Source organism: Capricornis sumatraensis, chromosome 2 (genome assembly GCF_032405125.1).
Source record: "Capricornis sumatraensis isolate serow.1 chromosome 2, serow.2, whole genome shotgun sequence".
Taxonomy (NCBI): Eukaryota; Metazoa; Chordata; class Mammalia; order Artiodactyla; family Bovidae; genus Capricornis; species Capricornis sumatraensis.
This window is the reverse complement of record NC_091070.1, coordinates 65947763-65975426: the sequence shown is the minus strand read 5'-3', so window position 1 is coordinate 65975426 and position 27664 is coordinate 65947763. Positions and strand designations below refer to the sequence as shown.

Here is a 27664-nt window from a genome sequence, read left to right as displayed (position 1 = left end):
CTCTCAGAAATATCTTGTAGTTTTCAATACACATCTTGCATATGTTTTATTAAACCTATCCTTAAAGGTATCATGTTTTTGTACATGATTGTAAATGGTATTTTTAAAAATTTTAGTTACTAATTGACCATTGCTAGTTTTTTTATACTCACATTCTTTTTTATATTGGCAGTGTACCTTGTAATATTGCTAAATTCACTTATGGATTCTAGTAGCATTTTGTACATTTCTTAGGATTTTATGTGCACATGATCATGTCTTGCAAAAATAAATTTTACCTTTAAAATTTCTAATCTATAAGCTTTTTCTTGCCATATTCCACTAGTTAATACTTACAGTACAATTTTAAACTGAACTAGTGAAAGCAAATGTCCTTTCTTGTTCTCCATTATATGGGGAATACATTCAGACTTTCATCACTGTAAGTGTGATGTTAGTTTTTCCCCCAATTTTAAAAAATGTGCTAAAGCATATATAAAATTTACCATCTCATTCATTTTTATATGTACTGTTCACTGATATTAAGTATATTCATATTGTTGTGCAACCATCACAACCATCAATCTCCATAAATCTTTTCAAGTTGCAAAACTGAAACTCTATAGCCTTTAAATAATAACTTCTAATGTCTTCCTTCCCCCAGCCCCAGAAACCACCATTCTACTTTCTGTCACTATCATTTTGATTACTCTAGACACTTCATAGTTACTTTTTGTGACTGGCTTATTTTATTGACCATAATGTTCTCAAGTTTTATCCATGTCATAGAACATTGCAGAATTTCCTTCCCTTTTAAGGCTGAATAATATTTCATAATATGTATATTTCACATTTTGCTTATCCACTCATCTGTTGATGGACACTTAGGTTCACCTTTTGGCTATGTTCATAATGCTGCTATGAACATGTGAAACAAATATCTCTTCAAGACTCTGTTTTCAGTTCTTTTGGGTATACATCCAGAAGTGAAATTGCTGGATGATATGGTAAATATGTTTTTAACTTTTTAAGCAACCACCATGCTATTTTCTACAGTAGCCACTTTTTTATACCACCATCAGTGGTGTACAAGAGTTCCAATTTGTCCACAACCTTGCAAACACTTACTTTCTGTTTTTTCATAGTAGCCATCCTAGTGGGTGTGAGATGGTATCTCACTGTAGTTCTGATTTGCATTTCTCTAATGATTAGTGATGTTGAGCCTTTTTTCATGTACCTGTTGGCATTTTGTATGTCTTCTTTGGAGGAATGTCTATTCAAGCTTGTTGTCCGTTTTTTAATCATTTTTGTTGTTGTTGAATTTCAGGCTTTCTCTACATATTTTGGCTTTGATTCCCTTATCAGATACATGCTATATATATATAACTACATACTATATATACATACATACATACTATATATATATATATATACACACACATACATACATACATATATATATATATAAAACTATGCAGGGGGGGAAACCTAAGTATAAACACTTATATTAACAAAAATATTACCTGCTTTTTCAGTGTGGTTAGAGAAATGAATATATTTTTTCTTCAGTTCAGTCGCTCATTCATGTCTGACTCTTTGCGATCCCATGGACTGCAGCACGCCAGGCTTCCCTGTCTATCACCAACTCCCAGAGCTTGCTTAAACTCATGTCCATTGAGTCAGTGATGCCATCTGACTAAATTTAGGGGAAGCTAAATTTTTTCTTAGTTTCCCATTTTCCAAATTCTATTTAACAGTACATGAATTTTAAAATGAAACATGCTTAAAATGTTGGTTTAAAAAAATAAATAAAATGTTGGTTGTTAGGATTATAAAATGGAAAAATACTTGATATAAAAACACAATAAATGTGTTTATGGTATGGTTATGACTGTGTGTGTGCAGAGATAGAGAATGAGACAAAAAATTGACAGAAAAGTACCAAAATGTTAGGCAGGGTTGTTTAATATGGGATGATTGTTGAGTACTTTTTTTCTCTTTATTTTCTAAATTTTCTGTAAGGTGTTTATTGATGTTACCTTTATAATAAATGCATTTTTATAAGTATACCAGGATAATCATCCTTAGGTCTCCAAGTTTCCACTAGGTCTTATCTTGGCTTTCTGCTGAGACTTGCCTTATGTCAAAACAATGATAGGCCTATATATAGTGCATTAAAATTCTATTGTGTAATATTAGGATTTACCAAGCCCATAGCCAGATCCCAGGAAAAGCTGCTGCAATGATTTTTCACACTATAGTTGAAAGAACATTGAATGGACCAAGAAGCAAGAAACATTGTTTCTATTCTCAGAGCAGGATCCTTCTTCAGGGAACTCATTCAATTCTTTTCCTAATTCCTAAGCCAAAAGGATAGATTGCTTGTGAGACTCTCTAACTGCAGATCATATACTGAAAGGTCAGCTCAGAAAGGTGAGATCTGAGTAGGACAGATGTAGAAGCTTGGTGCAGAATGAAGCAAGACTCCAAAAGAGTTTGGGAAAGCACACAGTATGGTTTATGAACTCTCACCTAGAAAAATACTGAGTAAGAACTCAATGAGTTGGGTCAAGAGCCAAAGATTTCCCAAAATTCTGAGCAAACTTTAGACATCTGAGTAATGGCACAGAGCATTAACAACAGGGCTTGAATCACCCAAGAATTCTTGTACATTCTATTCAGGAAGGGACAGAGTTTCTTTTTTTTTTTTTTTGGGACAGAGTTTCATGGTAGGATCTGACCACATGGAATTTAAGTAGGGACTCCAGGCTAGAATGGAGAAATGTATGGAGAAAAATGCAGTTCCAGTTATATAAGTGTTTCACTAAGAAAATACTACACTGAAACCCAAAAGTTTCCTTTAGTTCTGGGAGTCAAAGTACTTCTCAAAATAGCGCTGTCCATTAGAATTTGTTGAAATGATGGAAATGTTCTGTATTTGTGATATTCAATACAGCTACCCAGGTAGCTCCTGATTATATGAAACTATTGAGTAGCAAGTAGTAGCCACTGGGTTTATGGAAACATATAGCAAGTGCAACTGATTTTTTAATTTTATTTCATTTAATCAATTTAATTTAATTTTAAATGTAAATAGCCACATATAGCTAGTGGCTACCATATTGAGCAGTACAGCAAAGGTCCAACAGAATCCTGTTGTTCTTTACAGTCATAGAACATAAATAATGAAAAAATTCTTTTTTTAGATATGAAGAACATGACATTTTCTTTGTAGCCTGTATACAAACATGTATAAATGTCATGTGTGGTATGGTTCCATAAGGTGCTAAATCAGTTCTACATATTTCACAGAAATCCATGCCCTTCCCAGAGTAAACCTAGATTAACCACTTTCTGGGATCAACCTGAAAATGCATTCATCCAAGATGAACCAGAAATCACCTTTGCTCCAAATGAGCTTCTAAACTATGGACAAAGTGAGACATAGCACCCACAGGGCTGAGTTGACAGCTCTTAGGCCTGCCTTCATCTTAAGCTCAGGCCAGATCTGGGCTCTGGGGTTTGGAAGGCACAGCAGGACGTTCTTTCAGTGGTACTCATGACAGAATCAATGAGCATAGACAAGGATGTTCCTAACTGAAGACTGTCTCTACGTTTTCCCTAAGTGCAATAAATAATAGAGGGCTGTATAGCAGTCCAATTAGCAAATTTCTAGGGAATTCCCTGGTGAACCAATAGTTAGGGCTAGGCACTTTCACTGTTGGAGCCCAGATTCGATCCCTGGTCAAGGAACTAGAATTCTACAAGCTGTGTAGTGTGGACAAAAAAAAAAAAAAAAAACAGATTTCTACCCCAGATTCTAGACTTAGAAATGCAGAAACATTCCAATTTATTCCTGCTGCTGCTGCTGCTGCTACCCTGACACAATGAAGAAAAGTGAGAGATAACCTAATGCCAAAACAGGTTTATTGCTTATTATACACAAAAGAATGTGAGCAACTTGCAAGTATTCAACATAAAAAGACTCAGGACAACTTGCCTTCTTTTCACCCTAAGAAAGCATACCATCTCCAGGCAAACAGAGTGCAATCAAAACTTCAAGTTTACATAATAGACATACTTTAAAGAAGTCCCTGCTTTTTAGGGAAAAGGAGAAAATTGTCTAAAAGTAAATGAAATGAAAAGAAACGAGAATAGTTATACTGATTCCTGTAGTAACATTAACTATTGTTTGTCTATAACATAAGACAGACTGAAAATTTAAATTGAAAAATAAAGTTGGATTTTTCACCTTTACTGAAGTATACCTGATAAACTTACTTATTAGTATTTTAAAAAGGAAAAAAGTTCTGATAAACTTGTTGAGTATCATTTTTTTTAAACTCCTGGCTAAGAGTTTTATCAACCCCCTTCAAACCAAAAAATACAACAAAAAAATTTAAAGTATAGGTTCTTCCAGACACTAAGTCCAAAATTTTTCCCTTCTTCAAATCTTTTAAACCCAAATTATGAGAAATAATTTAGTCTGGCCGCAGGGAACATTTCTACAGAATGACATAATCAAAAAATCTTCTTCCATTATTTAACTTATTCATTCCTATCCTAATCAAATTCCAGGAAGACAGAAAGTAAGAGGATACAATTTTCCCTAAAGGCTGTGACTGAGGCAAAACTGAATTTACAACATGAGAAACTTAAGCACTGAGGAAGGCCCTGATGACAGAGGAAATAAACCACCTTAATGGCCTCAAAAACAAACTGCAGATCTCTAAAGCAGATTGGGAGAATCTGGATTTAACCAGGAATCAGTCTTTTCCAAAGCTGGGCAGGGAGGAAGTGTGGGAAGCACAGCTTTTCTAAAAGGATGAAAAATGTCACTTGGAGACACTCTGGTTTCCTGAGGAAGGGAAGGAGACACTGAAACATCTTGTTTTGTACCTTTTAGATCTTCCTTGTTTTCCGCCATCAATAACTGTTCTATCTCCTCTTTCAAAGATAAACTTGTCTGAAACTCTTGTTTAGGTATCTTGAGATGTTTTTTTTGAGTTATTCGCTGGTCTTTAACCCCCTCTGACTCAGGATAATTTAGGTTGTAACTGGAATCCTTGCTGGCATCTTCCTTTGTGGGAAGTAGATATTGAGGCTCTACTGTCGTTTGTTTACTCTTAGATTCTTCTTTCAGTAAATTTACATCCTCATGAGACGTAATATTTGGGGCTTTATCTTGTGTAGAATTTTTACAAAGTAAGAAACCTCGTACCTTTCCCTCTTTCCCTGCTGTCTCTGTCACCGATTTCTTTGGCTGTAGTACTGTCCTTATTAGGAGTCCCTGAGCATTTACTCTATATTCTTTTGCCGCTCGCTCTCTGCGCTGCTTCTGGAAGTCCTGGAGTTGAAGCAGTTCCTCCGGGAGCTCCATACATGTAGGCTAAGAAAGAAAATTAACACAAGTCTACTATAACTAAACTTCTAAACATAGCCCTTAAAATCGCTTCTACTGGACAATATTTGGCAAGCAAGCATCTATTCAAATGTGTTCTTATGGCACCCTCTAGTGTCTTCAACTATAGTAGTATTATTTTTTGAGTAATTTAAATATGTTGAATCCAGTTTTGTATGTTGTGCATATGTGTATTAAAGATTATATGAAAAAAGTAAGGGTCCATTCCAATCTTGCCCCAACTGCCTTAGCAGGTATACCCTGTAAAAAGCAGCTGCTTGTGAACCTCCCAGAGACAGTCTTCGCATATTTGATTTCTTACTAAATATCTTTTCATTGGATTTTATTTTTCAATTTTTGTTTTCCTCCAACTTTTTATTTTGATAACTCTAAAAATATTTTATACAAATGGCAATATTATATTTTTTCCATCTTGATTTTTCCAACTAAGAAAATCTGTCTTAAGAGATTTTTCCATGTTGGCAATTTTAATGGCTGTATGGATATACCATAATTTGTTTAACCAAACTGTAATGGATGGATAGTTGGGTTGTTTCCAGTATCTTGTCATCATATAAATGCTACAATAAAGGATATATTAAGAAAATGTGCTCTCTGTTATGAGACAATTTTTCCCAGGTTGCTTGCCCTTTGACTTTGTTCACAGTATTTTCACTATACAAAATTTTTGAAGTCAAATTTATTTATCTTTTTTGAATTCTGAGTATTTCTGTTGCGTAGAAAAGCATTCTCTCAAACAATTCAATAGCAAAAAAATAATTAATTTAAAAGTGAGCAAAGGACTTGAATAGACAATTTTCCAAAGAAGATATTTAGATGGATAACAGGTACATGAAAAGGTGCTCAATATCACTATTCATCAGGGAAATGAAATCAAAACCACAATGAGATATTATTATTAACATTTCTTAAGATGCCTATTATCAAAAATACAGAAAACAAGTATTGGTGAGAATGTGGAACAAAGGGAACTCTCATACACTGTTGAGAGGAATGTAAACTGGCACAGCTACTATGGGAAGCAGTATGGAGGTTTCTCAAAAAATTAAAAATAGAACTATTATATGGTCCAGCAATCCTATGTCTGGGTATATATTTGAAGGATTATGAAAACAGGACCGCAAAGAGACAGGTACATTCCTTGTTTACAGTGTCATTATTAACAATGGTCAAGAAATGTAAACAACCTGTGGCTATCAAGAGACAAATGAATAAAGATGTGGTGTATATATACACACACAATAGAATATTATCCAGCCATTAAAAAGAAGGAAGTCCTGCCATTTGCAATAATATATTTGAACCTGGAGGGTTATGCTAAGTGAAATAAGCCAGAGAGATAAAGACAAATGATGCATGGAATCACTGATAGATGAAACCTTAAAAAAAAAAAAGCACCAAACATGTTACTTCTTAAAAACAGAAAATAAAATGGTGGTTCCCAGCTGTTGAAGGAAAGGGAAATGGGAAGATGTAAGTCAGAGAGTAAAAACTTTCAGTTTTAAGAAGAATAAGTTCTGGGGATCTAATGTACAGCATAGTTACTATAGTTAATACTTGAAAGTTGCTGAGAGTATATGTTAAGCATTCTCAGCACACACATAGAAAAAAGGTACCCATGAGGTGATAGATGTGTTAATTATTTTAATCTTGGTAATGATTCCACAGTGTATATTGTATCATAATGATGTACACTTTCAGTTTAGTTCAGTTCAGTCCCTCAGTCGTGTCCGACTCTTTGCAACCCCATAGACCACAGCATGCCAGGCCTCCCTGTCCATCACCAATTCCCAGAGTTTACTCAAACTCATGTCCATTGAGTCAGTGATGCCATCCAACCATCTCATCCTCTGTCGTGCCCTTCTCCTCCTGCCTTCAATCTTTCCATCATCAGGGTCTTTTCAAATGAGTCAGCTCTTCACATCAGGTGGCCAAAGTATTGGAGTTTAGCTTCAACATCAGTCTTTCCAATGAATATTCAGGACTGATTTCCTTTAGGATGGACTGGTTGGATCTCCTTGCAGTCCAAGGGACTCTCAAGAGTCTTCTCCAACACCACAGATCAAAAGCGTCAATTATTTGGTGCTCAGCTATAGTCCAACTCTCACATCCATATATGACTACTGGAAAAACCATTGCTTTGACTAGACGGACCTTTGTTGGCAAAGTAATGTCTCTGCTTTTGAATATGCTATCTAGGTTGGTCATAACTTTTCTTCCAAGGAGTAAGCGTCTTTTAATTTCATGACTTCAGTCACCATCTGCAGTGATTTTGGAGCCCCCGAAAACAAAGTCTGCCACTGTTTCCACTGTTTCCCCACCTATTTGCCATGTTCTTAGTTTTCTGAATGTTGAGCTTTAAGCCAACTTTTTCACTCTCATCTTCCACTTTCATCAAGAGGCTCTTTTGTTCTTCACCTTCTGCCATTGATGTACTATGCATATAAGTTAAATAAGCAGGGTGACAATAGATAGCCTTGATGTACTCCTTTTCCTATTTGGAACCAGTCTGTTGTTCCATGTCCAGTTCTAACTGTTGCTTCCTGACCTGCATTCAGATTTCTCAAGAGTCAGGTCAGGTGGTCTGGTATTCCCTCTTTCAGAGGGAATTTTCTTTCAGAATTTTCCAGTTTGTGGTCATCCACACAAAAGCTTTGGCAAAATCAATAAAGCAGAAATATATGTTTTTTCTGGAACTCTTTTGCTTTTTCAATGATCCAGCAGATGTTGGCAATTTGACCTCTGGTTCCTCTGCCTTTTCTAAAACCAGCTTGAACATCTGGAAGTTCACAGTTCACATATTGTTGAAGCCTGGCTTGGACAATTTTGAGCATTACTTTACTAGGGTGTGAGATGAGTCCAACTGTGCGGTAGTTTGAGCATTCTTTGGCATTGCCTTTCTTTGGGATTGGAATGAAAACTGACCTTTTCCAGTCCTGTGGCCACTGCTCAGTTTTCCAAATTTGCTGGCATATTGAGTGCAGCACTTTCACAGCATCATCTTTCAGGATTTGAAATAGCTCCACTGGAATTCCATCACCTCCACTAGCTTTGTTCGTGGTGATGCTTCCTAAGGCCCACTTGACTTCACATTCCAGGATGTCTGGCTCTAGGTGAGTGATCACACCATTGTGATCATCTGGGTCATGAAGATTTTTTTTGTAAGTTCTTCTGTGCATTCTTGCCACCTCTTCTTAATATATTCTGGTTCTGTTAGGTCCATACAGTTTCTATCCTTTATTGTGCCCATCTTTGCCTGAAATGTTCCCTTGTATCTCTAATTTTCTTGAAGAGACCTCTACTCTTTCCCATTCTATTGTTTTCCTCTATTTGTTTGCACTGATCACTGAGGAAGGCTTTCTTATCTCTCCTTGCTATTCTTTAGAACTCTGCATTTAAATGGGTATATCTTTCCTTTTCTCCTTTGCTTTTCACTTTTCTTCTTTTCACAGCTATTTGTGTAAGGCCTCCTCAGAGAGCCATTTTGCTTTCTTGCATTTCTTTTTCTTGGGGATGGTCTTCATCCCTGTCTCCTGTACAATGTCACAAACCTCCATCCATAGTTCTTCAGGCACTCTGTCTATCAGATCTAGTCCCTTGAATCTATTTGTCACTTCCACTGTATAATTGTAAGGGATTTGATTTAGGTCATATCTGAATGGTCTACTGGTTTTCCCCATTTTCTTCAATTTAAGTCTGAATTTGGCAATAAGGAGTTCATGATCTGAGCCACAGTCAGCTCCTGGTCTTATTTCTGCTGACTGTATAGAGCTTCTCCATCTTTGGCTGCAAAGAATATAATCAATCTGATTTCGGTATTGCCCATCTGGTGATGTCTATGTGTAGAGTCTTCTCTTGTGTTGTTAAAAGAGGGTGTTTGCTATGACCAGTGCATTTTGGCAAAACTCTATTAGCCTTTGTCCTGCTTCAATCTGTACTCCAAGGCCAAATTTGTCTGTTACTCCAGGTGTTTCTTAACTTCCTACTCTTGCATTCCAGTCCCCTATAATGAAAAGGACATCTTTTTGGGGTGTAGTTCTAGAAGGTCTTGTAAGTCTTCATATAATTGTTCAACTTCATTTTCTTCAGCATTACTGGTTGGGGGATAGACTTAGATTACTATGATGTTGAGTGGTTTGGTTTGGAAACGAACAGAGATCATTCTGTTGTTTTTGAGATTGCATCCAAGTACTGCATTTCAGACTCTTTTGTTGACTTTAAGTATAAATAATTTTGTCAACTCTTCCTCGATAAAGTTGGTGAAGACATTTTCCTACTGTGAGATAATTTTCTTTTAATTCTTTTTGCCAATAATTTCATAATTCCATTTTTTATATAAATACTTGATCTATGGGATTTACTGCAGCAAAAGATGTAACAATACAACTCTGATTCTCCTCCTTCCACAATGGTTAGTCAACTGTCTAAAGCCATTTACTAAATAATCTTTTTCTCACTGAATGGAAATTCTACCTTTATCCCAATCATTACTGATATATATGAGATCTATGTCGGGGTTCTCTCCTCTCTTCCACTGATCTGCCTATACATGTGTTGCTGACATTTAACATAGACATATAATATGTTTTAATATCTGACAGGACTATTCTTCTTTATGCTTATCTATCCCTATAAACATTATAATCACAGTTTACCAAAATAATTAGTTTTAATATTTTTCCTAGAATAAAGTTAAATTTAAAAGTTAATTCAGGAATAATTGATAGGCAAAAATATTTAATGTCCCCACACATTTAAATCCTCTTTTACACCATTCAGTAATACTTTAACATTTTTTTCATCTCTATATAATCTATTTTTTGTTACAATTATAAATGAAGGTTTTTCTCCCATTATATTCTCTAGCTGTATAAATGGGTATAGGAAAGCTCTTAATTTTATATTATATTTATACCCTTTACTAAATTGCCTTTTTGTTTGTGGCAGTCTTTTCCAGTCGATTCTCTTTAGTATTCGAATGTATCATGAGCAAGTCATAATTCTTGTTCCTCTTGTTCAGTTTTTATAGCTCATTTTTTTTCCTAATCCCACTGTCTAATAGCTTCAGAAACTACTAAAGTAGTGGTTATAGTCACCAATTTTGTATTTTTCTTAATATTAATGTTCCCAATCAAATATTATATAGTCTTCTTATTTGAGATATGTTTTATCATGTTAAAAGTATCTATTCCAACTTTAGTCAACAATGTACATAGAAAATTATCAAATTTTTTCAGCAAATAACAGTGAGAGTAAAATATTAAAAAGATAAAAAACTGTCCTTTACAGTGATAAATGAAAAACATTAAAATTCTCCAATCAAACTAACTATACAAGGACTTTCATGTTGCTCTTTTTGTGTTAAACAGTGAGAGCAAAATACATAAAAGTTGCAAAATAACCTTCTCAGCATTTATGAGATAATCATAAGACATTCTTGGCCCTAGTAAAATACTGAATTTAACATAATATAGTCTCTCGGTCATGTCCAACTCTTTGTGACCCCATGGACTGTAGCCTGCCAGCCTTTTCTGTCCATCAGGATTCTCCAGGCAAGAATACTGGAATGGGTTGCCATGCCTTCCTCCAGAGGATCTTCCCAACTCAGGTATCAAACCCAGGTCTTCCGCATTGCAAGCAGATTCTTTACCGTCTGAGCCACTGAGGAAGCCCATAATATTTTATATCAATTACTAAATATTATGAACATAATATTAAAGCATGCTTGTAACTATAATCCAGAGACATATTAATAGAATAGAAAAGTATAGGGTTTCCATGGTGGCTCAGTGGTAAAGAATCCACCTGCCAATGCAGGAGACATGAGTTCTATCCCTGATCCAGGAAGATTCCACATGTAACAGGGTAACTAGGCCTGTGCACTACTATTACTGAGCCTGTGCTCTAGAGCCCAGGAACCCACAACTACTGAGCCCATGTGCCATAACTACTGAAGCTCATGTACCCTAGAATGTGTGTTCCACAACAAGAGAAGCCACAACAAGAAGTCCAGATACCACAATGAAGAGTAGCCGTTCTTCTCCGTAAGTAAAGGAAAGCCTGTGCAGCAACAAAGATCCAGGACAGCCAAAATAAAATAAGTATTTGTAAAAATAAAAAAGCGTAATACATTGAATGGAGTTTGTATCAAAAATGCTATTGTTTTATTTAGGACTTTGCATCAATATTCCTAAATAAGAATGGTTTAAAGCAGCAGCCTGTGAACTTTTTATGTAAGGAGTCAAATAGCAAATATTATAGGCTTTGTAAGCCACAAACATGGCTTCTGCACACTTTTTTTAACAATCCTTTAAGACTCTACAAGTCATTTTTAGCTTGTGAGCTGTATAAAAATGGGCAAGATTTGGCCTTAATGCAATAGTCTATCAACAATATAAGTTTTCTTATATTGTGCTGGGTTCATAAAAATAACTAATGAAATATTAAATTTATCCTTTCCTTGAAAGATATATTTACTGAAAATATAATTTAATATTGTGAAAAAGTTTTTACAATATTTAACAAAGGAGTTAGGACTTCCAGCACATCAACTTTTAGTTTGATTGAAATGCACATCACCAGTTGTATCATATGAAATAAGTGTCAGTGATCATAAAAATATATATATATGTATTTATACATATATAAATACATATATATATATGGTTAAAAAAAAGTGCTCAAGTAGCTGCATTAAGCCCTTCAAGAATATTTATCATCAAGTCTGCTGAAAAAAATCTGGTGCAGCTGTGAAGAGTGGGTATCACTGTGACCCCCCCATGAGAAAGCAGAAGTCTTGAAAACAAAGCAACCGAGTGGGTACCTACCTCCATGCCTCCCAGTCGGTCTGCAGACCCTTCTCGGTAGGTGTTTAGGTATCCGTCCACCAGGGTAGTTAGGTCAGACATCATTTCATCCAAGAGTACCAAGCGAAGGGGGAGCAGGTAGGTAGCTTCCAAAGCCAAAATTTTCAGCAAAGAAGGTGAAAGAGGTCGTGTAAACCATAGTTCTGGGTTTTTCTAGAGATATCAAAACAATTTTCTCAGAATCTTAAACAAAACTTTAAAGAATGGTTTGTTTAAGTGTTGCTTAACTTAAATCACCATTACGGTCATTTTCTTCAGTTATTAACTTCTAATTTCACACTATGGGTAGCCTTCTGAGAATATACACACATACACAAACATACTGTGTATACACAAAAAATCTGTATACATTTGAGTGTGAGTATGTAATAGGGGAAAGATGTGGGGGAGAGAGGGAGGGAACAAGGTGGATAGGGGGAGAGAGAGGGCTTGACAGAGAGATCAGGGCTTCTCATGCAAAACTGGAAGCAGCAGGACTGATTATATGGCCAAAACTGCAGCCAGTATGATTATGACTTAAGTTTACATGCAAGGCTGTTAGAAGCTGAAGAAAATCTATCTAACTTTGGGAGAAGTAATTGGCATGATTTTTGTTCCAGTGCCTTAATTAAAATTCCCAATAAAATCCCCTCTTATCCAACTTGAAAATTTATTTTCCTGTGGTCATGTATGGATGTGAGAGTTAGACTGTGAAGAAGGCTGAGTGCCGAAGAATTGATGCTTTTGAACTGTGGTGCTGGAGAAGACTCTTGAGAGTCCCTTGGACTGCAAGGAGATCCAACCAGTCCATTCTGAAGGAGATCAGCCCTGGGATTTCTTTGAAAGGAATGATGCTAAAGCTGAAGCTCCAGTACTTTGGCCACCTCATGCGAAGAGTTGACTCATTGGAAAAGACTCTGATGCTGGGAGGGACTGGGGGCAGGAGGAGAAGGGGACGACAGAGGATGAGATGGCTGGATGGCATCACTGACTCAATGGACGTGAGTCTGAGTGAACTCCGGGAGATGGTGATGGACAGGGAGGCATGGCGTGCTACAATTCATGGGGTCGCAAAGAGTCAGATACGACAGAGCAACTGAACTGAACTGAACTGAACTACCCAACAAATCTGGATGCTGGTTTTTTCCCACTTGACACCACAAACTGCTCCCATTTGAAACAACCAAGATTTTGGCAATGTCCATATGCTTTTCATAGAAGCTGTCATTTTTCTATATAAAATGCTAATAATCCCACTCACAAAACACTTGAAAATATTAATGTCATATGAGACATACTTTAATACTCACTCGAATCCATTTTTGTCTCACTTCCAGAAAGGAGAGATGTTTAGGGGCTATTTTAAGGTGTCTGATTAAACTTTCCTGTAAAGTACTAATGCAGTTTGGAAGAAAGCCTCCCGTTTCCACGGAAAATTGAAGGACATCTGCTACCTGCGGCATTCAAAAAGAACAAACAGACCAATCCATAAAATATATTACAGAGAGCTATCTCATGACAGAAATATATTTGGAGAAATGTCTTTAAATACCATTTTTCCCAAGGACCCATGTGACAGACAATGCCATCAGAAAATTTTAAGTTGTTAGGTTAACTTATTCTGAGAAATTAGAAAAGAAAAAGGATCAATTTTAATGTGTCCCTATTTTCTCTTCCACTTCTTTTATTTGCCTGCATTATGGTTATTTATTACTCTTTGGTGCCTTCAATGAATGGGGAAAGGAAAATAAAATTAAAGGCTCACTTCTATTATTAGCAACTATGGTAAAGCTTTGGTAAGGAGAGCTAATAAAATTAAGAATTATAATCATTATTTATCTGTGTGTGGTATGCTAAATAATGGCCCCTGAAGATATCCACATCCTAATTTCTAGACCTGTGAATATTATCATAAATGGCAAAATGGACTTTGCATCTGTGATTAGTTAAGGATACTGAGATAGGGAGATGAACTTGAATTATCTGGGTGGGCCCTAAACATAATCACAAATGTTCTTATAAGATGAGGCAGAGGGAGATTTTATTACAGTCAGAGGAGAAGGTGATGTGATGATGGAAGAAGATTTGAGTGATATACTTGGAAGATGGAAGGAGTCACAAGCCAAAGTACAGGTGAAAGCTGAAAAGGCAAGGAAACAGACTGTTCTCTCAGAGCCTCCAGAAGAAACCAGCCCTGAGGACACCTTGACTTTCACCTGGTGAAAATGATTTCAGATGTCTGACCTCCAGAACTGTAGGAGAGTAAATTTATGTTTTAAGCCACAAAATTTATGGTGATTAGTTACAATAGCAACAGAAAATTAATACACTGTGTTAAAGGAAGACAAATTGAAATAATTCTGAATTCCTGCTTCTTGCACTATGAAAGTCTGAAAAGAAAAATATGGAAAGACATGCCAGGGATTTCCTGGTGGTCTAGTGGTTAAGACTTCGTCTTCCAATGCAGGGGATGAGGGTTTAATCCCCAGTTGGGGAACTAAGATCCCACATGCCTCATGACCAAAAAAAAAACAACACCCCAAAACAGAAAATAGAAGCAATATTGTAACAAATCCAATAAAGACTTTTAAAAATAATTTTTAAAAAAGACATGACAATTTCTTCATTAGACAACATATATGGGCTCTAATCAAGAAGCTGAATGGCCTCAAGAAAATGATAAGCAATTTTTTTACATTCTGGAGTTAGCAAAGAAGCAATCCCTATACAGTGAATGCTCTTGAAAGAAGACCCACAGGTCCTCTGGCACAAAGTTCATTATAAGCAGATAAATAAAGAGTAAACTTCAACCACATACAATAACATAAAATTGAACTTTTAGGAATTTCTGTTTAAAAATAATTGGCTAACTCATTATTTTAACCCCCCTCAAAGGTTCTAGGTTTATATATTCAAGATCTTCTTTTCATGGCATTAATCTAGAAGATTAGAAGAACTTAAAGAATACATAATGAAAATTAGTAGTTTTATGGCTCTCATAGACAAATCAGAAACCCAGATCAGCTCTAAATCTAGTATAGTCTAGGAATTTCTCTAGGTCCTTTATACCAGAGAAAAATCACTTATCTTCAGGCTATTTGGGGCCAGAATAGGCTTTGGGGGCACATCTAGGACAACCTGCATCCCTGAGCTAGAAGCCCATTAGCCATTAGCCTTAACTGATATCCAGTGGCTTAGATGGTAAAGAATCTGCCTGCAATGCAGGAGACCCAGGTTCAATCCCTGGGATGGGAAGATCCCCTGGAGAAGGGAATGGCTACCCACTCCAGTATTCTTGCCTTGAGAATTCCATGGACAGAGGAGACCGACAGGCTATAGCTCATGGGGTTGCAAAGAATTGGACACAACTGAGCAACTGTCACTTTAACTGATACATGTGTGGTAAAGGCATAGACATGACTGTTCACCTCACAGTAAGAGTCCGTGTCAGATTTCCAAATAACCCCCAAATTGTTCGAGTTTCTGAATGTTATAGAGCTTAGAGCTTGCTTCTTACTTGAAAAATTCTGGAGCAAAATGAAGGGGGAAAAACCCTAAATATTTACAAATAAATTTTCTGCAGTGCTCCTACAGTTCACCAAATGTTCTCACATATTGTACAAACATATTACAGGAAAGTGGGCAGGAATGAGGCACACACAAAAAGACTTCAATCATTCATCAGACAACGCTTATTTTCTACAGAAACCATATGTACAATGGATTGATTTAGCATTTCCCTGTGTGTACCTGGGTGTCAAAGACATTATTCAGCAAAATTCCATACTGATGAGAGAGGCAATCAGAAAGCCAACGACAATCATGAATAACCTAAGGAATCAGAAGACAGAGTTATTAGAACCTTGTTATCACTCTTACTAGCAGATAAATCAGCTAACACACTCACCTTCAAAATTCTCTTGTCTTCTAATACCATCTGAAGTCCATTGTTGAAAGCGCGACTTCCCAGAAGGAAAATGTCAAACAAGTAAACCCGGCTATTTGTGGCCACCTGCAATAGACCATCCAGACACATATTGTAAGACAGAACTAGGGAAGAGGAAGACATGAAAGAAAGGGTCAAGAAAGACCTGAAAGTAATATTTAACATCCACATTTTTAAAGTAAACAATACACACTCATTGACTCTTAGGGAAATAGGTTTAAATTTATCTTAAGTTAAAGAAAAAAACCCACACTGGGATCAACAAGTCCACATTGCTATTTTTTTTCACACTGCTATATTTAAAATGGATAACAAACAAGGTCCTATTGCATAGCACAGGGAACTCTGCTCCATATTATATGGCAGCCTGGATGGGAGGGGAGTCTGGAAAGGAATGGAAATGTATATGTAGGACTGAGTCCCTTTGCTGTGCATCTGAAAATATAACATTGTTAATCAGCTACACTCCAATATAAAATAAAAGAGTTTTTTAAAAACCCACAAATACACTCTCTCTGTGATCTTTCAAAAGAAAGAAAAGGACAAGTTGGTGGTTTGGCCTTTAGCTTTTTTCTTTTTTAATGTTTTATGTTTCACCTGTGGCATCCTAATATTCCAGAATTATAGGTTTAAGGGGAACTAACAGTATTTAATTCTCAATAACACAAAATGCTATTTGTCTGAATTCCATAACATGCATGGTCATGTTAGGTGTTACATAAAATTACTCAGAAGATCCTTGTCCTCTAGCAGTTGAAAACAGGCTGGCACAAATGGTAGGATGTGAAATACTGTCACTTTGATCAATTTTATACAATTTTAAGAATTATAGGTTGTTTCTGATCATAAAAGTCACAAAGGTTATATGGTTGTATAATGTACTGAGTCAAAGAATAAAGGTAAGAACAGATCCAAATAGGGCTTGAGAGCCAGTTATGAGACAGGTGGATGGCATCTTTGTCATTTCAGGAGCTACTGTTGGTACAGTTACAATTACCAGGCCAACCAGGCACCCATTCTCAAATCTTTCATGTTGTTGCTAGAATGTGACACCTGAAATAGTCAATCTCTGCTCTTTCTCTACCTCTTTAATTATAAAAATTGAATAGACACATTATAGAAGCTTGGAAAATAATTCTTTGCTAGACTGTAAACTCTGTGAGAGAAGAGATTATGTCCACCTCACTACTCGTAACTGAAGCAACAACTAGAACAGAGCCAGGCCCATGGACGACTGTTGTCCATCTTTTCAGTGAGTCAGTGCATCATGCAGTACAACATTCCCTTCCTTTTTTTCATATAAAAATGTACATGACTCTAATAATATGCATTCAGATTTATACCCTGCTTTTTTCTCTCATAAACTTTCAGACATTTTTCTATACTATATTTTTCAACTTTTGGCAGCCACATAAGATCTATTAAATATACTGTATTACCTCCTACTGTTAATTATTTAAGTGGCTTCTGACTTTTCATCACTATAAATGCTGCCAAGATGAACAGGTTCGCACAGAATTTTTTCTCCATATTTTGAATTACTTAGGATAGATTCCCAGAAACAAACCTGAGAAGTGTGCCAAATGATAAAAAAAAAAAAAAACCTTTTGACTCTAAACAAATATTTGCTACCTTCACCTTAGGACACAATGTTATATCTGAAAATATTTGACCACAGGTGAAAGTTAAACATTTAAATAATTTAAAGAAAAGCAGTGGGAAATACTGACAGAAAGAATGCAGATTAGGAAAAACAGAACAGAGAAAGAAACACAAAATGAAAATAAAGGTTTAGGAACTGAAGGTGCCAGATACTAAGAAAAGTGAGGAGCTAGAAATAAGGCGATAGGCTGAAGGTCTGTATAAGTAAGTCTCCGAGTTATCCCTTTCCATTCCCATGGAGGACAGAAGATATGTTCTCTGGATAAATCCAACGAGAGAGGCTCTAGGGTTGGGAACATAAGATATAGAAGAGGGCAGGGGGTTGGTAATGGAGTCAGAAATGAGTCTGCACACTGAATTCTGAGCCTCCAGGCCTCTTCCCTTGTAGCTTCCAGCTTGACATCACCAGCTGGCATTGGAACAAGAGGATTGAGGGTTCCAGGGAAGATGGCTTCAAGACAAAAATGCAGCCCAGGTTATCAGAATAAATGTAAGCCTGTGAAAAACTATACCGAGGGGAAAATATGGGAAGGCTTAGCCACAAATGAAAAGAAAACAAAGCTAGTAAGATGGCAATTATCAATTCTATGAAAAACAAAAAGTTGGGCAAGAAAAGAATAATCTTACTGGCTCAACAAGGAGCAATGGTTACACAGTCATAATCACATACAGCCTGAATCCTGTCTTAATCAAAAATTGGGATATAAATTCCCCCACCAAAAAAAAAACACCCCACCAGAAACACTACTTTAAAAAGACACACAACCCAATATTCAAAGCAGCATTATTTACAATAGGTTATTACCTGGAAATAACCTAAGTGTTCATCAACAGGTGAAAGGAAAAAGAAATGGTGGGAGACACACACACACACAATGGAATACCACTCAGTTATAAAAGAGAACACACTTTTGTCATTCACAGCAACATGGATGGACCTGGAAGGCATTACCAGACACAGAAAGAGAAATACTATAGGATATCACTTATATGTGGAACCTAAAAAATACAACAAACCAGTGAATATAACAAAAACAGAAGTCAACTCAGAGAGAACAAACTAGTAGGGGAATATAGGGGTAGGGGAGCAGGAGGTACAAACTATTGGGTGTAATACAGGCTCAAGAACATATTGTACAACATGGGGAATACAGCCAACAATTTTGTAATAACTGTAAGTGGACAGTAATCTTTAAAAATTATATAAAAATATGGGTTTCTCTGGTGGCTCAGTGGTAAAGAATTCACCCGCCAATATAGGAGACACAGGTTCAATCCCTGATCCAGGAAGATCCCACACACTGAGGAGCAACTAAGACTGTGCACCACAATTATTGAGCCTGTACTCTAGAGTTTGGGGGCTGCAACTACTTAGCCCACTTGCCCTAAAGCCCAGGCTCCATAAGAAGAGAAACCACCACAGTAAAAAAAAGCCTGTGCACCACAGCTAGAGAGTAGTCCCTGCTTGCCACAACTGAAGAAAAACCCATGCGGCAATGAGGCCCCAATACTCCCAATTAAATAAATTAATCAAATTATTTTTAAAAAAATCAGTTGTATTCTTATAAAAAGTTATATAAAAATAAAAATTCTTAAAAATTGGGATATAGCTACATTGGTAGGTTCTATGGAATGTGGGTGTGATAGAGAGCAAAATCTTTATTTAGTATAATAAAAGTTAATAATTTGTAAAACTAATTAATAAAGAGAACAATGACCAATTATTAGAAAAAGGAAAACAGAAATATTTCAATATGTTAAAAGTCACTGCCTCTGTATTTTATGTGTCTGGTGCCCTGGTTTTTGAGGCTGCTACCAGAGGATGCCCCTTGATGGCATGGCTCTGGTGCTGGGGTGGCTTGTATTTGTAGGTCCTACAGGACTGTGGCAACTGGAGGGACAGTTCTTGGCAGGCTACCAAAACCCCCGCCCAGGGCACTACACAGACAGTGGACTGGGGCACATGCTCCAGTCCTTCTGTGAAGGAGAACTCTTTGCTTGTCCTGGAGCTTCAGCCTGAGGGGCAGGTTCCAGGTTGGTACACTTTAGTGGCCTATGGAGCTGCTCTCAAGGAACATAAGCTGTGGACTCCATCTTGACGCTTTCCCTCACTCCAGTTTGCCGATGTCACCCAGAAGAGTGCCTAATACACCCATCTTGAACCCTGATTTCTGTAACTGCCATGCAGGGGACATCTCCAGATTTCCCAGCTCTACTGGCCAGCAAGGTTTATGCTTGTGGTTCCATCAGTTCAGTTCAGTTGCTCAGTTGTGTCTGACTCTTTGAGACTCCATGAACCACAGCACACTAGGTCTCCCTGTCCATCACCAACTCCCAGAGTCCACCCAAACCCATGTCCATTGAGTCGGTGATGCCATCCAACCATCTCATCCTCTGTCATGCCCTTCTCCTCCTGACCTCAATCTTTCCCAGCATCAGGGTCTTTTCAAATGAGTCAGCTCTTCACATCAGGTGGCCAAAGTATCCGAGTTTCAGCTTCAGAATCAATCCTTCCAATGAACACCTAGGACTGCTCTCTTTTAGGATGGACTGGTTGGATCTCCTTGCAGTCCAAGGGACTCTCAAGAGTCTTCTCCAACACCACAGTTCAAAAGCATAAATTCTTCGGCTCTCGGTATTTTTTTATAGTCCAACTCTCACAACCATACACGACTACTGGAAAAACCATAGCCTTGATTAGACGGACCTTTGTTGACAAAGCAATGTCTCTACTTTTTAATATGCTGTCTATGTTTGTCATAACTTTTCTTCCAAGGAGTAAGCATCTTTTAATTTCATGGCTGCAATCACCATCTGGAGTGATTTTGGAGCCCCCCCAAAATAAAGTCAGCCACTGTTTCCACTGTTTCCCCATCTATTTGCCTTGAAGTGATGGGACCAGATGCCATGATCTTAGTTTTCTGAATGTTGAGCTTTAAGCCAACTTTTTCACTCTCTTCTTTCACTTTCATCAAGAGGCTCTTTAGTTCTTTTTCACTTTCTGCCATAAGGGTGGTGTCATCTGCATATCTTAGGTTATTGATATTTCTCCCAGCAATCTTGATTCCAGCTTGTGCTTCATCCAGCCCAGCGTTTCTCATGATGTGGTCCCATAGGACTGTATATATTTGCATACTTTAAAAAGCTGATAGCTAAGGGTTTCGCTTCCAGTCACCCTGAGTGTATGTGCTGAGATCATCTCCATGGGGACACTGACAGGTCTCGGGATATCCTCAACTAGTGGGAGTTATTAAAAGTGTAACAGGCTGCTTAGACAGCAAAGAGGTTTGAAAGACAACCAGGAGCTGAGGCAGAGTTGAATAACAAGGTAGGCTGATATAAGTCTTCATTCAAAAGATGGAAGACATTGGTTGGGAATTCAGCTGGCTTTTTTTGCCCACTCCCCCTTTAAATACCAACCCATGGGGCCCGAGTGGTGAAGAACCCACTTGCCAATGCAGGAAACTAAGAGACAAGGCTTCAGTTCTTGGTCCGGGGAAATCTCCTGGAGGAGGGCATGGCAACCCACTCTAGTATTCTTGCCTGGAGAATCCCATGGACAGGAGAGCCTGGCAGGTTACAGTCCATAGGGTCACAAAGAGTCAGACATGACTGAAGCGATTTAGCACACACACCCCTTAAATACTGATGCTGCTGAGTTTGATCCAAACATGGTTACCCATCCTCTAGCTATTCAAGGCTCAGTACAAACTTCTTTGGATATAATAGAGACCCTCATCTGACATCTCCTTGATCCAGGAAAATGAAAATGATGTGGCAGAAATCTACTGTGGAAAGTTACCAACCAGAAGGAAAAATAAGACATTCTCTATATATCTAAGGCAAGAGAACAGAGCTGAGAAAGAAGACCTTAAGTAGAGTCTATGAGACATCACCGATGATTATAAAGCTCTTTCCTTTTGAAAATAATAAACTGAGTACGAGGAAACTGAAAGACATTCCAAACAAGTTACAGGACAGCAACACTGGGGTGACATAAAAAGACAATTACAATAAATTTACTGGTGAATCTACAATTATTTCAAAAGTTTGAAGAACTCTCTCACCTGAAGCCAACATAGTTTCCCATGACGACACACATTAGCTCCTTCTGCGGCCACACTCAGGACACTTTGCTTCTTGATGTGGAGCATCTGGTGAGAAAAGGAAGAAAATAAAAATCTCCAGGAAATAAATGCTGCAATTATGATATCATGAATGGCACAAGTAAAACTGCTAGAAATAAACAAATTGGATCATCCTTTTTAAACTTACAAAATCCCAAACACATTTGCTTCATGCACACACAAACACACACAGACACATCACACTGAATACCTCTGATCTTCTTTTCAGTGTTCACAAAGTTATTCCACAACTGGAAAATAAATCATTCATATCGCAAATGCTAATAAGAGTTGAAAACTCTGATACCTTTTGTCACCACTGATGTTACAGTGAACAACTTCTAGTCCTTATGGCAAGATTCTTCATGCAAAAAACAGCAAACTAATACAGGGCAACTTACTGTACCAAAAGGGAACTCACACGGTGGTTGAGTCTCACAGTATCTACTGCTCAGCATGAGAAAAACAGACTCAACAGATCCTTTAAAGTCTTGGATTCATTAAATTACTCAAAACTGAAATAAGAGTATCCCCAAAACACATGTTGGTCCTCAATTTAAATCTACAATTTTATCATATTTCAAAACATTATACAATTCTAAAATTCCTACTCCATAATCCATGAAAATATCTATATGGCACAAGATTCTCCCCACTTTACAGGTAAACAAATTACTCAAGAATAGACGGGCAAAGCAATGTACACTAGCACAATATTTTTCTTTTTAGAGCATAAAGTTTTCTATACTCTGAGTATCTTTCATCAATGATTAAAAAAGGGGACTGAATTTCAGTTCCATTCTCAATCAACAAGAAGGCTGCAAAACCAGGAACAAAGGCTGTATTTGCCTATTGATAAGAATTTCCAACCAGCTCTTTAAATTTCCAGAGCAAAGGTTCTCATCTTATTTTTTGCTGCTGTCATGGATCCTTTAAAGCATCTGTTGATATATTTTAAAATTCTTATAACAGTTAAAATGACGATGGAATAGATATTTCTCTAAAGAAAATATACAATGGGAAAAGAATCTTAAAAAAAAAAGTAGGTATATGTAGAACCAATTTACTTTATTGTACACCTGAAATTGACACAACATTGTAAGTCAATTATACTCCAGTAAAAATTTGTTAAAAATAGCCAATAAGCACATGAAAATATGTTTAATGCTATTAGCCTTTAGGGAAATGCAAATCAAAACCACAAAGATGTATTATTACTTCATATCACTAGGATGGCTATAATTAAAATGACAGATAATAAGTGTAGATGAGCATGTGGAGAAACTGGAACCCTCATGTCCTGCTGGTAGGAAAGTAAAATGGTGCAGCAGCTTTACAAAACAGTACCGTCTAATCCTCAAAGAGTTAAACACAGAATCATTATATGAACCAGCAACTCCACTTGTAATTATCTATCCAGGAGAAATGGAAACATATGCCCACACAAAGACTTGTACAATGTGTGTTCACAGCAGCATTATTCATAACAGTCAAAAAAGTAAAAACAACCCAAGTGTCCCTCAAATGGTGAAAGGATAAATGAAATATGGTATATACATACAAAGGAATATTATTTGGCAACAAAAATAAATGAAATACCGATATGTGCTATAACACAAAATTTGAAAGTATTATTCTAGATGAAAGAAGCCAAACCAATCACAAATAACCATACATTGTATGATCTCATTTATATGAAATATCCTAAACAAGCAAATTCACAGAGGCAGAAAATAGATAAGTGGTTGCCAGGGGCTGGGGGACTGAGGAGGGATTGGAGGTATTGACTAGGAATATGGGGTTTCCTTTCGGGGTATTAAAAATGTTCTAAAATTCATTTTGGTAATGGATGTACAGTTCTGTGAATATGCTAAAAGCTGGTGAAGCATACATTTCAAATTGTCAAATTTTATGGCATGTGAATTATATCTCAATAAAGCTGTTTAAAAAAAAGAATATAGTTGAAAGTTAACACTCCATTAAAAAATATACCTGGGCATACATGGCATAAGCTTGTATCTAAACAGAAAAACCTAATGACTTCGCTGACGTCTATCTGTGAATCATAACCTAGGCTGAATAGTTAGTTACTGCCACATGTCAAATTAATGAATCATAAAGAAATTGCCTAAACATAGATCCAGTCTTTTTAAAATTATAAGTAAAAAAATTTCTGACTCTCCTCTAAAACTGCCAATAACTCTCCATCTTACTCAAGTCAAACTTGAAATCTTTATGTCTAAAAATCCCTACCTGATCTGCTTCCTGCCCACTTCCATTTCTTAACACTCTTTCACTGTGGTCCTGCCACAAGGACCTCCCTGCTGCCTCTGCATACAAGTCAAGTGTGTTTCAGCTACAGGGCCTTAGCTCTTGCTAATCATGCTTTCTTTAACTTTTTTACCTATTTATCCACATGATTAGCTCCCTTACTTCTTTTAAGGTTTCTGCTTCACTGTCACCTCTTCACAGAGGTTTTCTGTCTGCCCTAAATAAAATAGAAACTCCTTAACATTCTATTCACCCTACTATACTTTTGTTTTCTTTATAGCATTTATCATCAATTGACATATAATTATTTACTTTCTTGTATTAAAATAAGCTCCTTCAGGGCTGGAACTTTATCTTTTGTTTTTTTCTGTTTTTCATATAGAATTTTTAAAATTAAATTTTGGTCATGCTGAGTCTTCATTGCTGCCTTTGGGCTTTCTCTAGTTGCAGTGCTTGGGCTTCTCACTGAATGGGGTTCTTTTGCACAGGCTCTAGGTGAGCAGGATTCAGTAGTTGCAGCACATACGCTCAGTAGTTACGGCTCTTGGGCCCTACAGGGTATGCTCAGTATTGTGGTGAATGGGCTTAGTCACTCTGATGCAGGGATCAAACCCATGTTCCCACCATTGGCAGGCAGATTTTCATCTGCTGCACCACTAGGAAAGTCCTGGAATTTTATCATTATTTTATCCCAGACCTCAGAACAATGCCTGGCACAAAGCAGGCACTCAGGTATTCTGTTAAATTATCAGGGAAAACAGTGATCTTACAATAAGAGAAAAATTTACGAGACATAGACATGATATCCATTTGCAGACAATACTGAGGATGACTAAGGGCAATACTTACTGCAGCACCAAACTTCTGCTGGAACTGATCAATGACTGTGTATGTCACCTCCTCTTCCTCTACAGGAGAACAACATTATATATATTTGTCTTCCTTGGCAACAGAATAGCCCTCCCACTAATTTTAGCCATACTCCTAAACTCCAACTCAACTGAACTCAAATGTCTAGAACTACTGAGACTATGTCTAGAATACTGAGAACTATTTCATTATCACCTGTATTAGTCCATCCCACTATTAGCATCTGACTTGTCAACTGAGAATAAACAAAAGCCCCGGTGACCATAATCTCATAAAGTGAAATATTTACTCATTTCCTGTGATAATCCATGTTTCCCTCATCATAGGTTTATGTTTTAAATATTTCAAGACAAGTACTTCCTTTTTTAAAAAAATTTTATACAATTGTTAAAGGTTACACTCCATTTAAAGTTATTACAAAATAGTGACTGTATTCCCCAGTGTTATACAATACATCCTTGTAGCCTATCTTACACACAATAATTAGTACCTCCCATTCCCCCACCCATATATCACTCCCTAAACTGGTAACCATTAGTTTGTGTTCTGTATCCATGAATCCACTTCTTTTTTTGTTATATTCACTAGTTTGCTGTAATTTTTAGATTCCACATATGTGATATCATACAGTATTTAAGGTGTTCCTATATTAGGCACATATATATTTATATTATATCTTCTTCCTGGATTGATCCCTTGACCATTATGTAGTGCCTTTTTTTGTCTCTTAAAACAGTCTTTGTTTTAAAGTCTATTTTGTCTGATAATGAGTATTGCTACTCCAGCTTTCTTTTGATTTCCATTGTTGTGTAATACTGTCTTCCATCCCCCCATATAGTATTTAAGACATATGCTTTCTAAAAGCACATTCATAATAAAAAGTAGCATTTTAAATTAGTTCTGGTGATGGGCCAATGTCCACATATTTGGAATTCTCTGAATCCTGAAAATTATTTTCCTAATTATGTAATTTAAAATATTAGAGGTATAGCATAACATATACTAATGTGTCTAGAAGGAAACACAGGAGGAAATCTTTGTGACTTTGAGTTAGGAAAGATTTCTTAGATATGACATCAATAGCACAATCCATAAAAGAAAGAAAATGGATAAACTGTACATCAAAGTTTAAAATGTCTTCTCTTCAAGAGATTCTTGAAGACAATGAAAAGGCAAAGCATAGACTTGCAGAAAATATTTGCAAAGCATGTATTTTAGAAAAGACTTGTATCCAGGATATATATAAAAAAAACTTCCAGCACTGAATAATAAGAGAACAATCAAATAAGAAAATAAACAAGATATGAATAAACATTCACCAAAGATGTTCAGATGTCAAATAAGCTCATTAAAAAATCCTCAACATCCTTAGTCATTAGGGAAATGAAAAAAACAACCAACCAACTTCCAATGGTTTCTCTTCTCACTGCAGAGTAAAAACCAAGTCCTTTTAATGATCAACAAAATCTTCCATGATCCACTCACCCCACCTCATTCCAAATTGCTCTCCTTACTCCAGCTATACTCATTTCCTTACTGTCCCTTCAAATTGTAGCATATTCCTCTTGTGGGCCTTTGCATTTATTCATTATTTATGCCTAAAAACCAGTTCCTCTGATATTCATACATTTTGATCCCTCACTTCCTTCAAGATTTTACTTTAAATGTCACCATTTCATTGAGACCTTTTCTGGACACCCCAAAATTGTAAAACCACCCTCTTCACACTTTTCTTCTCATTCATTTTTTTTTCTACTTAACATGTGGCACCAGCAAACTACATAGTATACTAATTTATCTTATTTAGTGTGTTTCATGAACCATAACTCAAGGAGTGCAGAGATACCAAACTTTAGTATCCCCAGTGTCTGGCAGATAGTGTGCATGCAAATATTAAATAAACAAATGAATCACAATCTTTTATTTACACCCTAGAAACAATGTCCTAGCTGAGAGTTCCATATAGAACTCTGACTTTGGTTTATGTACCAACTCTGAAGAACTCTGAATCACAAAAAAGCCTAGAAAATTCAGAGCCCTAGTACTCACCAGATGGGCTGTACTTGAGGTCATTCAGAAGAGAGGTTATTGGCACCTCAGGGGCAGGAGAAGCAGGCTTATGTACATTTAGGTCTTCATCTTTTATTGTATCCATCTTGGTTCTTTCTGTATTTAGACTATACTTACAAAAAACAACACTTAGGTGAACTTGTTCTTTGTTGTTAATGCCATACACACATCAGTGGTAAGGACTCTGGACCTTTCATAGAGAACCCATTCATCTACAGCTTACACTGATTTGAAGATACCATCTACATGTTTCTTCATTTTAGGAACTGCACAACTAATGAATTAGAGTTAAGGTTTCCTACCCTAATGTGTATATTTGGGTAACATCATAATTAAGAAAATCATTCCATCATACCTAACAGATGAAGTCTTTTCTCTTACTGCACCTTGTTCCACTTCATCCAGTAGTTCCACTGTAAAATAACCAGATGGATTTCAACAGGGCTTCCAACCTGAAAGCAGTTTACTACTC

General features: G+C 36.7%; 1 protein-coding gene across 1 annotated transcript in view; it reads right to left on the bottom strand.

Annotated features, from left to right (window-relative positions):
• Positions 1-4708: 4708 nt before the first annotated feature.
• The window catches only part of EXD1 (exonuclease 3'-5' domain containing 1), a 36726-nt gene continuing 13770 nt past the window's right edge, over positions 4709-27664 (bottom strand). The window contains exons 3-11 of the mRNA XM_068992760.1: positions 27548-27605; positions 27172-27299; positions 25102-25160; positions 21922-22008; positions 16154-16258; positions 15997-16077; positions 13557-13700; positions 12229-12420; positions 4709-5368 (exon numbers count right to left, since the gene is read on the bottom strand). Coding sequence (XP_068848861.1) covers positions 4709-5368; positions 12229-12420; positions 13557-13700; positions 15997-16077; positions 16154-16258; positions 21922-22008; positions 25102-25160; positions 27172-27299; positions 27548-27605 — 1514 coding nt within the window. The remainder of the gene's footprint in view (positions 5369-12228; positions 12421-13556; positions 13701-15996; positions 16078-16153; positions 16259-21921; positions 22009-25101; positions 25161-27171; positions 27300-27547; positions 27606-27664) is intronic.